We start from the raw sequence: 17,880 nt of genomic DNA, 5'->3' as shown, positions 1-17,880 counted from the left end.
GGGAGACCCCAAATGGGCACTGAATTGAAGCATATTATTGAGACATAGTTTGAAGGTTCAAAAAAATGTGTGGGAAAAAAAAGGAGCAGGAATGCCACGTCGTGATCGTCCGCCTCCATTGTTTACGATGCTGTCATGCCGCACTAAAAACAGCGACGGCATTACGTCCCTTCCTGAGTATCCGAATGTTGTACGGAGATAGCAGTCCATACTAGGTGGCGCGTAGGCGGCAGGTAACATTACCCACCTACATTATCCGTCTAACAACTAATCCGGATAAGAGGCATACTAGTGTAGCCGACATGCCGTATAGTTCAACTAATTACACATTTAAGGCCATTATCCGTCCTAGTGTAGACGTAGCCTCAATGGAAGATAATCTTGGCCAAAAGCCAAGCTGTCCTAAGCAGACTGATTAATAATTCCCCTCAGAATAATGGGAAACAACAACAAAAAAAACACATATTCAGCGTATTGTTATAAATATTCCTGGCTGGAATATTTAGTCAAAAATGATGCAGTGTCTACTTCTCCACTAGGTAGGACAGAACAACGCGAGTGCTCACACACGTACGCAAACGCACACACACACACATACAGCTGGGATGCCAGTATGTACGAGCATGGGTTAAGCTACTATCTGAGCATATACCTTGTAAGCAGTGGCGGACTTTGCAGTTTTGGGGCCTAAAGGAACATATCTGGGGCCCTTCATGGGTCAGGGGTTAAAAAGGTGAGAAGGGTGTGGAGGAAATATGTTCCGGTAGACTAGGGCTATCCTAAACGACACATTTTCTCCTGATTAGTAAGCCGACTAGTTTCACGATTAGTCGACTAATCTAATAATAAAAAAACCCAACTAATTTAGCAATGAAATTTTTGTTGACGCTTATTAATTCACGAAACCATTTTGGAACACTTAAATTCTTTATTAAAGTACAAATAATCATGTAAATAACAATAATCAATCCCAAATAAACAATGAGGTTAAATGCTGATAACATTTACTAGTGCATAAGAATGGAAAGTAAACAGATTCAGAACAATGACTTTGCCTTTCCAACATTATTCAAAACAATTCTCAAAACAATTCTTAAAAAACAATTCTAGCATATTATTATAGTATACTACTATATATAATAGCAGTATAATAATTATAATAATTATTCATTGCCAATCATATGTGTCATAAAGAGTGTCATTTGAAAGCTATTCTTAGTGTAGAATCTGTATTCTGTAGTATTTACTCAACATATTATAATATTAATTCTGAAGTATGTGGGATTAACTCCAGAAATTGTTATTTATATGACGAACATGACGTGCTTTTATTTTGAAATGTTCACTGGAGGTATGTTCGCTAAACCGCTAACCGAAAGCTTTACAGTCCGTAAAAAAAATTCTTTGTCATTGCTTGTGGTGTCACTAATAGATTTTTTTTTTTTTCAAATGCTGTTAACCAGCTGTTGAGTGTTATTGTATGACAGATAGGAACTGTGCTGCATTGTTTCGCCATAGGGTGTGCTGTCGTGTATTTTATGTTCGGTGTGAAGAAGAAGAAAGTTAAAAGAGGGATTACCGGCCTGTTCTCAACTTCTCCCTCACTGCACTTTGGCTCTCATGGAGAGCACGTTTGCTCATGTGTTCGAAATAAACGATAGCCGACGTGCAAAGTAGCAAGTGAGCTGTATAAATAGCGAGCTTAGTGGCGTGAAAAACGCGGGTGAGCTAAGTGAAGCTAACGAACAGCTAAGCGGAGTTAAGCTATGCTAAACGGAGCTAAGCGAAGCTAAACGTTGCTAAATGAAGCTAAGCGACTGAAACTCAGTCCCTTGTCGTGGAACAGCCCATTGTAGTGCGTGTGTGTGGGGAAGAGATAATATAAATGCACCATTCAAATGGCTTTCTTTTTTGTTTTGTTATTTGTGTGTTTGGTATGCTGACATAATTATACATGACGAATAGTTGGGGGTGCTGCTGGCTCCGGTGGCCCAAGCTCTTGCTCATTGGGGCATGGGAAGCTGGTTGGGGGCCCTCTACTGGTTGGGGGCCTAAGGCGATCGCCTACTTTGCCTGAATAGTAGATCCGCCTATGCTTGTAAGTTAATTTTATTGCTGACACTGCGTTTTGTGGTCATCAACATGTTTTGCCGATATCCCTGCCACAAAAGTCAAACTCTGACTATGCTAATCTCTCAAAATGTTTTATTTATTTATTTATTCATGTATTTTTAACCTCAAAATAAAATAATCTACGAAAACACTTTTTTCTCTCCAACACCAAGGGGTGCTGCAGCACCCTCTGCACCCCACTTCCTGCGCCAATGGTTGCAGGGCAATTAGAAATTTCATCGCGGTACTATGACTTTTTTGCTTTACAATTTGTGTCGATATTAACTTGCCTCTGTTTGCTCTTTGATTTTAAAAATCATTTACTGCCATTGATGACAATAGACAAGCCATTTTAACTGAGAGGGCTGACAGTGAAAGATTGAAGTTTAATTGACATTGATATCCGATTAATTTGAACTGGGAGGGCTGACAGTGGTTATTCAGCCAATGAGTTAAGAAAATGTCATTGAAGACGTTTACACAATTGTTAGAATTATCCAAATACTAATAAGAAAATCCGCTTTCACCAATCAGGAAGATGTGTACTAAATGACCTTGAAATTCAAATAATCACAACTGTAGTTTCCATTCACACTTTTATGTAATCATGATTCACATATTACTGTGAAAGGAAAACGAGGTCTGTCCGTCTGTGGGCGACACAATAGTAAGAAACATTCTTGGATGGTCCGTGGGCTTCGCGTGGATTTGTGTCAACACCACAGTCAATGAGTCACTCCCCCATCTAGAGAATACTGGCTAATTAGAACGGTGCACCGAGACGCAACTGTCTGAAATAGATATGTGAACACCAGGGAGGGAGACAGAGAGATTCAAAGAGAAAAAGTGAGAATGTTTGCACATTTGGGGCAGACTTCAGGCTATGAAATGCTTTTGTGCAGTGGGAGAGCAAATGGAGAAAGTGTCCCAAATGTGATCAATATGGACGCTTTAGGAGAGTGTACCTCTCTTGCTTAGTCAAATCCATGACTGGATTTAGACTCTTACATAAGTCAAAAATGAATGAAAAGGGATGCAGATTCATGCGCTGCGAAATGATTCATCAGCAAATTAGAAGCAAAAAAAGACACCACGGGACACTTTGGACGTGTGGGTGGAATGAAAGAAATGAGAACATATGTTGCGTAATTTATATGTCTCCATTCAAATGAGACGGAAGTTATGTAACATTATGCATAATGTGGCAATAGAAGAAGAACAGAAAAGCAAAATAAAAGGAGCTTGGTTCGCTAAACTACAATTCGCTTTAGTGCATTCAAACAAACAGGTCAACGCTGCACTAATCTAGTTGAAGGGATTAGTGGGCAGGTTATGTAGCCACAGGACAGCAAAATAGAATAATCCCAAGAGGTGTTGTCTTACTTTGTTTACGTTTTTTCTACTTACTTAGTTTCCACTCTTCTAATAATGAGGACCATTTAGCTTCTCTGTAATTGGACATTTAAATAGCTTGATTGCAGGAGAGATGCTATTTACACTCTATACTAATTTATCAAAGTTGCAATAGAATAGAAGAGAATAGTAAAGAATCTTTATTTGTCATCATGCATTGCATAATGCTCTTCAGCTCTTGGCCCATACAAGGAGACATCACAAAAACTACATAAAATAAAATACACAGAGTAAAACTAAAACTATAAAATTTGTTATATAATTTTTGTCACAGATTTGACCTAAATTATACATAAAGTGTGGATGTTAGTATGGACATACTTTAAACATGAATATTCATGTTAAATTACATGTGTTTAACTTCTCTGATTGGATTAGCTCATGAAAACAGTTTTCTATGGGAGCATAATGCTGCTGAATTGGAAAAAATAAGTTCGGTGTCTCATTTTAATATGGTAAATTTCATGCTGTAATGCAGTAAATTTGACATTATAACATATTACTTCACGTTTTAGCATAAAGTTCACGCAAAAACATGATGGATTTAACATTACACAGTAAATTTCACATTTTACGTCATAAGGTTAATGCTTTCACAAAGTGAATTTCAGGTTGCAATGTGATCAATTTTAAATTCTAATGTGATAAAATTCCCACTTTATCAAAATACATGTCATAACATAATGTAATAAGTTTCACATATTAACGTGAATAATCTTAGGCTTTCACAAAACAAATTTCAAATAATAGGTACATATGAATAATTTCCCACTTTAATTTGATGAATGCGGCGGCACGGTGACTGAGTGGTTAGCACGTCTGCCTCACAGTTCTGAGATCAAGGGTTCGATCCCGGGCTTCGGCCTTCCTGTGTGGAGTTTGCATGTTTTCCCCGTGCCTGCGTGGGTTTCCTCCGGGAACTCCGGTTTCCTCCCACATCCCAAAAACATGCATGGTAGGCTGATTGAACACTCTAAATTGTCCGTAGGTATGAGTGTGTGCGTGAATGGTTGTATGTCTCCTTGTGCCCTGCGATTGGCTGGCAACCAGTTCAGGGTGTCCCCTGCCTACTGCCCGTAGTTAGCTGGGATAGGCTCCAGCACCTCCGCGACCCTCGTGAGGAAAAGCGGCATGGAAAATGAATGAATGAATTTGATGAATACAGTGGTATGAAAAAGTATCTGAACCTTTTGGAATTACTCAAATTTCTGCATAAAATCACCATCAAATGTGATCTGATCTTTGTCAAAATGACACAGATGAAAAAAAACAGTGTTTGCTTTAACTAAAACCACCCAAACATTTATAGGTTTTCATATTTTAATGAGATTAGTACGCAAACAGTGACAGAAGGGGGAAGAATAAGTAAGTGAATTATCACATTTAATAATTTGTGGCCAAACCTTTTGGCAGCAGTAACTTCAACCAGACACTTACTGTAGCTGTAGATAAGTCTGGCACACCGATCAGCACTAATCTTGGCCCATTCTTCTCTACAAAACTGCTGTAGTTCAGCCAGGTTCCTGGGATGTCTGGCATGAATCGCTGTCTTTAGGTCATGCCACAGCATCTCAATGGGGTTCAAGTCTGGACTTTGTCTTGGCCACTCCAGAACGTATATTTTGTTCTTCTGAAACCATTCTGAAGTTGATTTGCTTCTGTGTTTTGGATCAATGTCTTGGTCCAGCATCCATCCTCTTTTTAGCTTCAACCGTCCGACAGACGCCCTCAGGTTTTCCTGCTAAACATCCTGATCAACTTTTGAATTCAATCTTCCATTAATGATTGCAAGTTGTCCAGGCCCCGAGGCAGCAAACAGCCCCAAATCCTGATGCTCCCTCCACCATGCTTCGCGGCGTGGATGAGGTGTTGATGTTGGTGAGCTGTTCCATTTTTGTTCCACACATGACGCTGTGTGTTACTCCCAAACAATTCAACACAGGTTTTTTTTTTTTTTTTTTTTTTTTAGACAACAGTGGCTTCCTCCGTGGAGTCCTCCCATGAACACGATTCTTGACCATTGTTTTTCATAGAGTTGATGTGTGCACAGAGATATTGGACTGTGCCAGTGATTTCTGTAAGTCTTTAGCAGACGCGCTACGGTTCTTTTTTACCTCTCTGAGTATACTGCGCTGAACCCTTGGCGTCATCTTTGGTTGATGGCCACTCCTTGGGAGAGAAGCAAAAGTGCCAAACTCTGTTTGTAGACAACTTCTCTGACTGTCGATTGATGAACATCCAGATTTTACAGATGGTTTTGTTTCCTTTGCCAGCTTTATACGAATCAACAATCCTTGATAGCAGGTCTTCAGACAGCTCTTTTGACCGAGCGATGATGCACATCAGACTATGCTTCTCATCAAGACAATTCTTACCTGGTGTGTGTTTTATAGTGGGCAGGGCAGCTTTAAACCACTCGTCAGTGATTGGGCATACACCTGACTTAAAATCTTTGGTAAAAATTGGTTTCAATTGCTCTTTAAGTCTCCTTGGGCAAAGGGTTCACTTGCTTATTTCCCCCCTTCTGTCATTGTTTACATGCTATCCTCATTAAAAAATGAAAACCTATAAATGTTTAGGTGGTTTTAGTTTAAGCAAACACTGTATTTTCATCTGTGTGATTTTGACAAAGATCAGATCACATTTGATGGTGATTTTATGCAGAAATGTGAGAAATTCCAAAAGGTTCAGATACTTTTTCATACAACTGTATGTATTAACATTCAATCAGACATATAGTATTTTAAATATGTTACACATTTCACCTTTTTACATGATTTGTTTCACTCTTTGATGTAATCGATTTCAAATCATAACCAACACAAAAAAATATCAAGTCAGGTAAAGTTTTCGTTTAAAACATTACTACGTTTATCAGGTTAAAATTGAAACTGACAACTTAAAATCATGAAGCTTATTACGTTTGCCAATAAAAAGTGAAATTTATCATTGTTATAATGTGATACTGAACTTCTGTTTTCATTGTGTGGCAGTAATGAATTACAATGGTTCTCTAGTTTTCCATACTGCTTTTCTTGCTGAGCATTGGTAGTAGTGTCACTAGTTGACTTGGGCAATAGTTGTGATGGTGGTTGTTTTAATGGCGCTAAGTATCATAAAGAGGTAGTGGTAGCACAAGTAGTACTAACAGAAGTGATGGCAGGAATCTTAGAAGTATTAGTAGTAGTTACATAGCAATGCTTGTGATAGGTGTAAGTAATTGTGATAATTCCTTATAATAATCTACTTGTGGTGGTAATGCTTTGCCTTATCTCAAGGATTATGACCCAAGGTGACCTTTTTTTCTTCACGTACGGGCTGAGGAAATGTTCACAATTCATTCGTTCCATTTTTGACTCCCAACATCTGCACTATGTCATCACTATACTGTACAGCTATCCCTTAATTTCTGGCTGAGGCAACATGGCGTTGTGTTTGTGTTATTTATTAGATGATGGCGGAGGTGTTTGGCCTCGCTCTGTGCTGCCGATGCACAGCTCATCGTCCGACCGCCTCTCATTCACTTCTCACCGTTTCTATAGAGACGCAGTGGAAGAATGCAGCAAGCGAACGACAGACAGACAGGCAGGCGGAGACCTTGGCTGAATGCTAATAGTGGAGCGAGTCTGTTGTTACATAAGACTGCTGCAATGAAATCACACTGCTTTTAAGAATGCATGCGGTCTCCTTCAGTAAATGACAGCATTCAATGCACTGACCATGTTAAAGACTGCATCATAAAGCAATTGTTTTTGCAATGTCCGTGTTCTACTTTCTCCTGATTCCATTTTGTTCTGTAAATAGACTTTACAAGTCCCCAAAAGAGAGGGGGAGTCAGTGAGTTTTGAGACTGCAGCAGAATCTAGCCAATCGCATGAAGGAAGCCTCTAACCCACATGGCTGCTTCTTTCTCATTCACACATACAAAAAGAGGAGGAAGCTTCTATCAATTCACAAAAGGCGCCATTGCACATGCTTAATCATGATAGTATTTCATTCATACTATTCTTTTTGTCGATTGGTTAAAATAAACACAAAAGTAATATGCATGGGTTAATCTTTGAAATAATTTATTTCACCCTGGTCACCATAAACATTAACTGCACTGACCATTTACTGTATCAACATGAAGCAAGAATGAATTGATATGTAGTTGAAGACTAGCGCGTCACACAGGCCAACTACACACCGAGTAACAACTTCCAGTCAGATCGGGAAATGAGCTGTACAAAATACGGGGTTCACAGGTGATTGTCCTTGTTTCATAGCTGCAGGTTCCAAAAATGAATGGCCAGTGATCCAGCATCTGTTGGTACATGACCAAAAATGGTGTGCAAAACGAGGTTTGTTCACAACTGTGCAAAAAGTAGCAGCATGACATTCCGCTCCGAGCAATGGCTTTACAACACAACAACATACCAACAATGATCATAAATACAGAACTATGATGATACCAAGACATTTTAAAAGTTGCTTTCGGAGGCATGTGATCATTTCTCTTGTACCGATTTATAAACACACACAAATGTGCAAATAATACAATTGTACAGACTCACATTCATTATTTACATAGTGTCAATCCCCCCCCCCCCCCAAAATAGCATTCATGTCTTTTTGATAAAAGAATAAAATGGAAAATATTATGTAAACCATATGTTGCAGGCAAAGACAATGAAACAATTGGCACATACGAGATTGTCCAAGTATTTTCTTTGAGAACAAAAAAATTACATTCCTCTTAATATAGTGGTGCCTTGAGATATGAGTACCTTAAATGACAAGTTTTTCCCAAGGTCATTTTGTCTTGCATGTACTTCAGACTCCTATTGCTAGATGGCACCTGGCGAACTACACAACATTAGGGCTGCCATCAATTCTCGTCGTTTTTTTTGCTGTGGAATGACAATATAAATAGCTGGTGCTAAAAAAAAAAATACTCAGTTGATCAATGGTGTTCCAGTGCCATTGACGGCGATAGTCGTCTCTTCCCTTTGGATTGGGATAGGCTGGCAGCGATCATTCGCGAATGACCTTTGCCAGGCATTTCTATCATCCTCAATGGTAGCCTATTTGAGTTAAAAGCAACACGTCAGTGTTGTTGTTGGCCTAGAACACATTTATTTTATGTCCATTTAATTCAATTGGATGACATCTCGGGATACAAGTGATTTAAACTCGTATCTCAAAGCACCACTGCACATTTTTAGACAATCAACTGTAATATATGGTAGAGAAAAAAAGACCTTGACAGTCTTGTTTGGATTAAATCACCCCTTCAACATCATTCAAAATGTCTATACCATGTATGAAAATAGCCATGCAGCAATGTGGCTTCCTAACATTTTAAGGTTCTATTCTAATATCCCAAAAGTTAATATCAATGTGCATTGTCCTTCAGATAGACTACTGAAGAATTAAAAAAAAAAAAAAAAAAAAAAAAACTTGTTTTTAGTGCTTTGGCGTCCAAATACAATGGATCCCTTGAAATATGAGTAACTCAAGTCACAGCGCCCTCTAGCTTGATGCCAACACATAATGGAGAAAGCTTTATATGGCATGAGGAATTAATTTTTTTTTTTTTTTAACGATACGAGTCTTTTGCATCACGCATTGAACTCGTATCTCGGGGCGTACAGTTAAATTCTGCCTGTTGCTCACAGGTCAGCACCTTGGAGAGCTCATCTTGACCGCCACTTCATCCCTCGGAATGAAATTAACATTGAAATGTCGTTTGTAACTAAGAATCTAGGAAGGACAATACACCATTGATTGCACGCATGCACGAGTAATGAATTCTCCTGCTGTCTAAAACACACTAATGCCGCATTAGCGAGATCCAGCCTTTAGGATTGGCCTTTACATTCAAAGCCGCCCTACAGTGATTTCCTCCTGTTCCATTCGTTCACCGAGTCCGACGAGTCAGCGGTCCAGGCTGGCCTCGTTGCAGTCCCGCTGGCTCTTGAGCTCTTGGAAGACCTCGGTGAAAAAGTGCGGGTCCGCGTTGAGCTGCAGCATTTTCCCGCTGAGCCGGTCGATGATGCCCAGCGAGGTCTCCCAGAACACGTCCTTGTTGGCCTCAATCATGAAGGGCTTGAGCGGGTACGAGATCTCGTTGCCCATGTACGAGTAGGCCAGGTACAAGCAGGTCTGGAAGGCGCCCTGCAGCTCGGCCGGGCTGGCCACGCTCTCCTCCAGAGTGGCCTCGCATAGCAGGTACACGAACACCACGTTGGCCGGCGTGATGAAGCCTTGGTCCTGCCAGCCTTGCAGCAACAGAGTCCGGTCAATGTTCCGAAACCACAGGATGACCTCGCCGCTGTTTAACTCCTTCAGCTTGTAGCAGCGGCGGCAAACAAAGTCCCCCAAGCAGCGCAGCAGCTCCCCGGTGGAAGCCTGGATGACTATCCGCCGCGGCGACACCACAGACGGGCTGCTGCCTTGCTTCTGCACCACCGCCGCCGGGGGCTTCTGCGTGGGCACCGTCGGCACCGGCACCGGGATGGGGGCACGCTGCTTGCGCTCCTCGGTTTGAAGTGTTTTCCGGGTGTTCTCACTGTTTCGCTGGGCGACCTGAACGCATGGCGGGTTCGGGTTGGGGGTCACCTTCTTGGCGCTCTTCTTAGCGGAGCTGGCCACGAGCTTCTTCCACGACAGCGACACGAACATGGATGGCCGCTTGAGGCTCTTGTCGCCCTTGTCGACAACGTCTGCGTCCATCGCCTTCTTGGTGGCAGGGGAGATGGAGAGCACGGTGCCCATGATTGCGCAGGAGAGAACCTCGGAGGTGGCGAGGGATGCTTCGGTGCGGCGGCGGGGCGGGGGGTAAAAGAAGAGAGGCGGCCGGTCGTGGATGAATCACGACGACGTGATAGAATCCATGAACATGCTCGACGTCGGTTCCGAAACGGTATATAGTCCGCTTGGTATTGTTTGACAAAGACTACACACCGCGTTTAGTTTCGGTCCGCACGAAGCAGCTCATGCAGCCTCTTCGGTGACGCACGCGGCAGCCAATCAGAGAGCCGCTGACTGATCCAATCACCCAGTGGACTCAAGTGCCATTGATAGCCTACATTTACATGACCTGCACTCTTTTAGCTCCTGTTCTATCTTTGCCTTGAGACGAATTACCTGACTATTTTGGACCCCGTTGCCCGTAATGGGATGCTCATTCTGATAAGAAGGGGATCCAAAAGTTTTTCTTCAAGCGCCGCTTTCAGAAAAATCAAATGAAATTCTTTCAGTTCCCTTTGTTAAACAGTTTCGGAATCAGGTTTAAAAAAGATTGGGGTTTTAAAATACTTTTTGGCATAGGTGGAGTTTGATTTTTGTGGCGGGGGTGGGGTTGGGGGCAAAACATGTTGATGACCCCGAAACGCAGCGTCAGCAATAAAATTAACTTACAAGATATATGCTTGGATAGTAGCTTAGCCCATCCTCGTAAATACATCATCCCAGCTGTGTGTGTGTGTACGTGCGTATGTGAGCGCGCGCTTACCCAGTGGAAGAGTAAACACCGCATCCTTTTTGACTGAATATTCCAGCCAGAATCTGTCCTCCGCTGGTTTTGGCTAGGCCAGGGGTCTGCAACCCTGGTCCTCGAGAGCCGCTATCCAGCTCGTTATCCATGTCTCCCTCCTTTGACACACCTGAATAAAATAATCAGGATCGTTATCAGGCTCCTACAGAGCTTGCTGATGAGCTGATCATTTTATTCAGGTGTGTTAAAGGAGGGAGACATGGAAAACAAGCTTCATAGCAGCTCTCGAGGACCAGGGTTGCAGACCCCTGGCCTAGGCAAAGCAAATGGCCGTCTCTAAGGTGCTAGTGACATGGTGTGTTTGAAAAATTATAAAAATTGTAAAATTGTTATTATTATTGTTTCATTTCATTCATTTTTGTTGTTTGTTTTATTGCTTTAAACTTTTATAGACAAGATTTTACTGTCAAAGTCTTAATTTTAAATTCATAAATAGGAAAGTCAATGGCGTACTGCAAGCAACACGTCACTTCCGCTCATTAATATTCATGACATTAGCTACTGTTGCTAAGTAGGGACAAGCCACCGTTTGTCCCTAATAGGAAATGAATGGAAATCATGTACGAAGGAGATGTTTACAGAGCTAAACCTACCAATTCTCTCCGAAAATAATGTGCCTGGTGCCAAACTGACTGGCAAAGATGTGGAAGAACACAAAAATGTCCAGTTAAAGAGATGGTTTTAGTGTCGAAGGCTGAAAAAGACGAAAAAAATGAGCCGACGTAAGCATAGCTTTAGCTTTTTTATCGACGCGACTGACAATGACGTTCTCCTGTTTCAACAAGCTATCCTTTACCATCAGCCCTGTCTTTCTTATACTGTATATCCTCTGGTTGTCCTACATCTCTTACCGTTCTTGGGGGTAATTTAGTTAGCTTTGTGTAGCGATCGCAAATGCTACTCAGTGACAGTCAACGAACACTTTAAATTTTTTCATTGATAACACATCTTAATCCTATAATTTATTTGCACTTCCCCTTACTAAAGTTGTTTTTTTATATATATAACAGAAACGGTAACAGTGGCAGTCAGATACCATTGTAATTCTTTTCAGGTCATTAATTGTCAGACAGAAGCAGTACGGCACAACGTTACGCTAAAAAAATAAGTTAAAAATATAAAAATGGCTTACCTCTTTGTCCTCCGAAAGACCATGCCAACCCAACATAATGTTTACTGCATATGAAACGTGAATGGATTCGCCGAGCTGGTGTTAAAGTCTGCGCAAGTTGATTCGGTCTTCACATTTTTTCCTCCCGAGTTTTTGGTTTCCGGAAACGTATGTAGAAAACATCCTTCATGTGTCGTAATGTCTAGAGTCGTTTCTACAAGTTCCAAAAAAGCAATGAGTGATCGGCATGTTCGTTTTTGAAAGATTACCGGAGAAAAGTAGCACTAATTACGTTGTGTCAATGCGAGGGCGGGTCTATAATGTCCCACTTCGGCTTTACTTCCGCTTTACGATGCGACGTCACGGTCTAAAAATAGCCTGCGTGCGGTACGCCATTAAATGCAATCCCATTTTCGGCCACCATACGCCCCCCACCACCCCTTACTCACCGCATATGCTTTTAGGTATTAACTCATTGGCTGCCATTGACGGCAACAATCCTCCAATCCATTTTAACTTGGAGGATCGCTGCCAGCGCCACAATCCAATTGATTAAGACGTCTGTCGCCGTCAATGGCAGTGAAACATGATCACTCAATCCCAGCCTTCCCAGTTGAAATGGATTTAATATCAATAACTGTCAATGGCAGTTGAGGGCTAATTAAGGGCAACAACAAACAATATATATAAAATATATATAAACAGATGTCTCTACTGAACTCCATTATTGTCATCAAAACCTCCCAAAGGTATGACATCGTTAAGGTGTTCCAAACTGATTAAGAAAGTAATGACAAGTTGTCTCGCATTCTAGTGCTTAAACTTTCCTCTCTATAAAATAACCACATATTTTATCCAAGCACTGACTAAGCAACATATCTAAAATTATGCATAGCACTACACTTCACTTTCATAAATCTTATCGCATTCAGTCAGACCCTCTTGCTTTTCAGCCCAAATCTTGAATGGTTTCCTCCAATCGGGATTACGTGTAGTAGGCAGTCATTAATCTGACATGCAGATTAGAGTAGGAGTGGATGCGTGTTTCAGGGAACTCCAGGGCCAATCCAATTACATTGAGCGCAACCGTCATCTTGCTAACACCTCTGCCACTGACTCACACTTTCCATTCAGATACTCAAAATAAACTGTGTTTAAAAGTGAGCTTCTGCACATAATAATGGAGAAAAAAATGGATGGCAAATGACGGTGAATTCCTAAGTGGTTAAGTACAGCAGTACAGTTATAATAAAACTATTTTTATAAGTCTTTAAAATAACTTTATTGTTCACAAGGTATTTGATAAAAGCCGTCTTTCTCATCATATATATTTTAACATAAAAAAATGTGCTTGTGTTCCTGAAATTATTGTCCACCATGTCATAATGGAGTACCTGCCCCTTTAAGGGGACAAACAGTGGGGCAAATAAGTATTTAGTCAACCACTAATTGTGCAAGTTCTCCCATTTGAAAATATTAGAGATGCCTGTAATTGTCAACATGGGTAAACCTCAACCATGAGAGACAGAATGTGGAAAAAACCCCCCACAGAAAATCACATTGTTTGATTTTTTAAAGAATTTATTTGCAAATCACGGTGGAAAATAAGTATTTGGTCAGTACCAAAAGTTCATCTCAGTACTTTGTTATGTACCATTTGTTGGCAATAACGGAGGCCAAACATTTTCTGTAACTCTTCACAAGCTTTTCACACAATGTTGCTGGTATTTTGGCCCATTCCTCTATGCAGATCTCCTCTAGAGCAGTGATGTTTTGGGGCTGTCATTGGGCAACACAGACTTTCAACTCCCTCCACAGATTTTCTATGAGGCTGAGATCTGGAGACTGGCTAGGCCACTCCAGGACCTTGAAATGCTTCTTACGAAGCCACTCCTTTGTTGCCCTGGCTGTGTGTTTGGGATCATTGTTATGCTGAAAGACGCAGCCACGTCTCATCTTCAATCCCCTTGCTGATGGAAGGAGATTTTCACTCAGAATCTCTCGATACATGGCCCCATTCATTCTTTCCTTTACACAGATCAGTCGTCCTGGTCCCTCTGCAGAAAAACAGTCACAAAGCATGATGTTTCCACCCCCATGCTTCACAGTGGGTATGGTGTTCTTCGGATGCAATTTAGTATTCTTTCTACTCCAAACACGAGAACCTGTGTTTCTACCAAAAAGTTCTATTTTGGTTTCATCTGACCATAACACATTCTCCCAGTCCTCTTCTGGATCATCCAAATGTTCTCCAGCGAACCGCAGACTTGCCTGGACGTGTGCTTTCTTCAGCAGGGGGACACGTCTGGCAGTGCAGGATTTGAGTCCCTGGCGGTGCATAGTGTTACTGATAGTAGCCTTTGTTACTGTGGTCCCAGCTCTCTGTAGGTTATTCACTAGGTCCCCCCGTACGGTTCTGGGATTTTTGCTCACCGTTCTTGTTATCATTTTGACGCCACGGGGTGAGATCTTGCATGGAGCCCCAGATGGAGGGAGATTATCAGTGGTCTTGTATGTCTTCCATTTTCTAATAATTGCTCCCACAGTTGATTTCTGTACACCAAGCGTTTTACCTATTGCAGATTCAGTCTTCCTAGCCTGGTGCAGGTCTACAATTTTGTCTCTGGTGTCTTTCGACAGCTCTTTGGTCTTGGCCATAGTGGAGTTTGGAGTGTAACTGACTGAGTTTATGGACAGGTGTCTTTTATACCGATAATGAGTTAAAACAGGTGCCATTAATACAGGTAACGAGTGGAGCCTCATTAGACCTCGTTAGAAGAAGTTAGACCTCTTTGACAGCCAGAAATCTTGCTTGTTTGTAGGTGACCAAATACTTATTTTCCACTCTAATTTGGAAATAAATTCTTTTAAAATCAAACAATGTGATTTTCTGTTTTTTTCCCCCTCCACATTCTGTCTCTCATGGTTGAGGTTTACCCATATTGACAATTACAGGCCTCTCTAATCTTTTCAAGTTGGAGAACTTGCGCACTTGGTGGTTGACTAAATACTTATTTGACCCACTATACATTCAATGGATATTTGCAGACAAAATATTCACTTTTGTAATTTTCAACACAATATGTTTAGTTGAGGGCTGTCAGTCTTGCTGTCACCTGTCAACTATGTTATGTGTGAAACAACAACATTTAAAATCTGTATTTTTAACAGTATACTGTAACATTGACATAATACAATGAATATGAATTTCAATGGAAAATGTTAAGCTTTTAATTTAAATGGACAAGTCTCAAAGGCACATTACGGTGATATTAAACCCATATAGGACATGGGAAATAACACGTCCAAGCAATTTTATCACAAAAAGTACAATACAATGAGAAGATCAGTATCCGGCAGAATGATGAAAGATGTCTCTAAACATGTCCAAACTGCTGGTGAGGTTATTTGTTGACAAGGAAGCTACTGTCTTGAGTTTACTGTTTCACTGTTAAGCATCTTGCTATTTGGTGGAGCCAACTAAAAGGGCAGGTTTCCGAGGATACCTATTTTGGGATACTCCTCCACCTTGGATGTTCCAGCCGGGCTCTTCAGTGCAAATGTTGAAATCAGCTCCACATTCGGCTCTTAAAAGTGGACACTAACCCCTTCCATTTGGTAATGGTTTTGCTCTCATTCAGCCGGGAAAACACAGGGGCTTTCTTCACCTTTGCCTTCACGTTTGAACTGAAGCGCTTTGGGTCATATATGAATTCGATCCGCTTCATTTTGGAAACGGTCGAAAGGTTGTTAACTTTTTTCTTGACATTTGAGCCAAACTGCCTGGGATTGAACACCACATCCAACAGGCTGGACATTGAACCGAATATTTTTGAATCAAGCATTAGAGCAAGTTGCTGCTGTGCAATTTTAATGGAAACACCATCTGTTTGGACTCTGAAGCCATTTCTCATTCCACGAATTGTTCAATCAAACTCCTTAAAATGGTTTTCAAGTCTTTCCGTCAGAGCTCACCTTGTTTGAGGCAGGTGGTGACATCAGGGTCATAAAGTTGACATCATTTGATTTTTCTGACATCATCACAAGTTTAAATACTGAATTAGCCCTGCTCTCAACATTGTCGGTCAGTTGCCAAGTTCTTGATTTGTGTATGTAGTGACTTCATAACCAAATATCTGTAAAATAGCCAAACATTGTACCTGATAATACTGAAGTAAAATGTAGCCCTTCAAATACTTACATAAGTATAATCAGTGACTTCTTAATTATGAACATCAAGACTTTTTCGGGATACTTTTCCAGCTTTACACAAGTTTACACAGTGTATCACAAAAGTGAGTACACCCCTCGCATTTCTGCAGATATTTAAATATATCTTTTGATGGGATAACACTGACAAACTGAAACTTTGACACAATGAAAAGTAGTCTGTGTCCAGCTTATATAATAGAGTTTATTTATTTTTCCCTCCAAATAACTTAAAATATAGCCATTGATATCTAAAGCCCTGGCAACAAAAGTGAGTACACCCCCATGAAAAAATGCACATCCCTAAATGTCCAAACTGAGTACTGCTTGTCAATTTCCCTCCAAAATGTCATGTGACTCGTTACAGGAGTGCTGTCAGCATTGCTGCAGAGATTGAAGGGGTGGGGGTGGGGGGTCAGCCTGTTAATGCTCAGACCATATGCCGCACTCTACATTAAATTGGTGTGCATGGCTGTCAGCCCAGGGGGAAGCCTCTATTGAAGATGGTATACAAGAAAGCCCGCAAACAGTTTGCGAAGACATGTCAACAAAGCACATGGATTACTGGAACTATGTCCTATGGTCAGATGAGACGTGCGGGCTTTCTTGTGTACCTTCTTCAGAAGTGGCTTCCCCCTGGGGTGACAGCCATGCACACCAATTCTCTCATCTCTTGCACACCCCCATACTGGATGTAACCCCAGACCATGATTTTGCCACCACCAAACTTCACTGTTTTCTGAGTGAAACTCGGATCCATGCCGGCTCCAGTAGTTTGCAATATTTGAGGCGACTGTGGTGTAATTCAATGTAAGATTCATCTGAAAAATCCACCTTTTGCCACTTTTCCAGCGTCCATCCTTTTGACAGACTGTGGGCCTTGGCAAATGCCACACGTTTTTTTTAATTGTCTGCACCCTGAGAGATGTGCAGGGTGGAAGGCAACATAAATAGTCTGAAATATCAACAAATCCTAGCTGCCTCTTACATTCCTAACCATAAAAAGGGACAAATTCTACAGCTGGATGGTGCTCCATCGCATACTTCAATCCCTACCTCAAAGTTCCTCAAGGCAAAGAAGATCAAGATCCTCCAGGACTGGCCAGCCCAGTCACCAGACATGAACATCATTGAGCATGTCTGGGGTAGGATGAAAGAGGAAGCATGGAAGACGAAACCCAAGAATGTTGATGAACTCTGGGAGGCATGCAAGACTGCTTTCTTTGATGTTCCTGATGACTTGATCAATAAATTGTATGAATCCTTGCCGAACTGAATGGATGCAGTCCTTCAAGCCCATGGAAGTCATACAAAATATTAAATTAGGATATCACAGCACCACTACTTAATTCGCTTATGTTATGTAACATATTTTTTGTATTTGAAGTACATTTTTTGTTCAATTTTCACACTACTTTATGTAGGCGACAAAACCTTTGTCTTGCCAAAATTGGACCTTTATGTCTTCATTAACTCATTTGCTCCCAAAATTGTA

At 41.1% G+C, this 17,880-nt stretch overlaps 1 protein-coding gene across 1 annotated transcript; it reads right to left on the bottom strand.

Moving 5' to 3' along the window:
* Positions 1–7,458: 7,458 nt before the first annotated feature.
* cdk5r2b (cyclin dependent kinase 5, regulatory subunit 2b (p39)) lies at positions 7,459–10,592 on the bottom strand. The gene has a single exon (XM_057852696.1). The coding sequence runs from the start codon at positions 10,282–10,284 to the stop codon at positions 9,445–9,447; it is 840 nt and encodes a 279-aa protein (XP_057708679.1). The 5' UTR covers positions 10,285–10,592; the 3' UTR covers positions 7,459–9,444.
* Between the last annotated feature and the right edge of the window lie 7,288 nt (positions 10,593–17,880).

This window comes from Corythoichthys intestinalis, chromosome 12 (genome assembly GCF_030265065.1).
Source record: "Corythoichthys intestinalis isolate RoL2023-P3 chromosome 12, ASM3026506v1, whole genome shotgun sequence".
In the NCBI taxonomy this organism is placed as follows: Eukaryota; Metazoa; Chordata; class Actinopteri; order Syngnathiformes; family Syngnathidae; genus Corythoichthys; species Corythoichthys intestinalis.
Note: the sequence above shows the minus strand (reverse complement) of the source record. Positions and strands in the feature narration are given on the sequence as shown.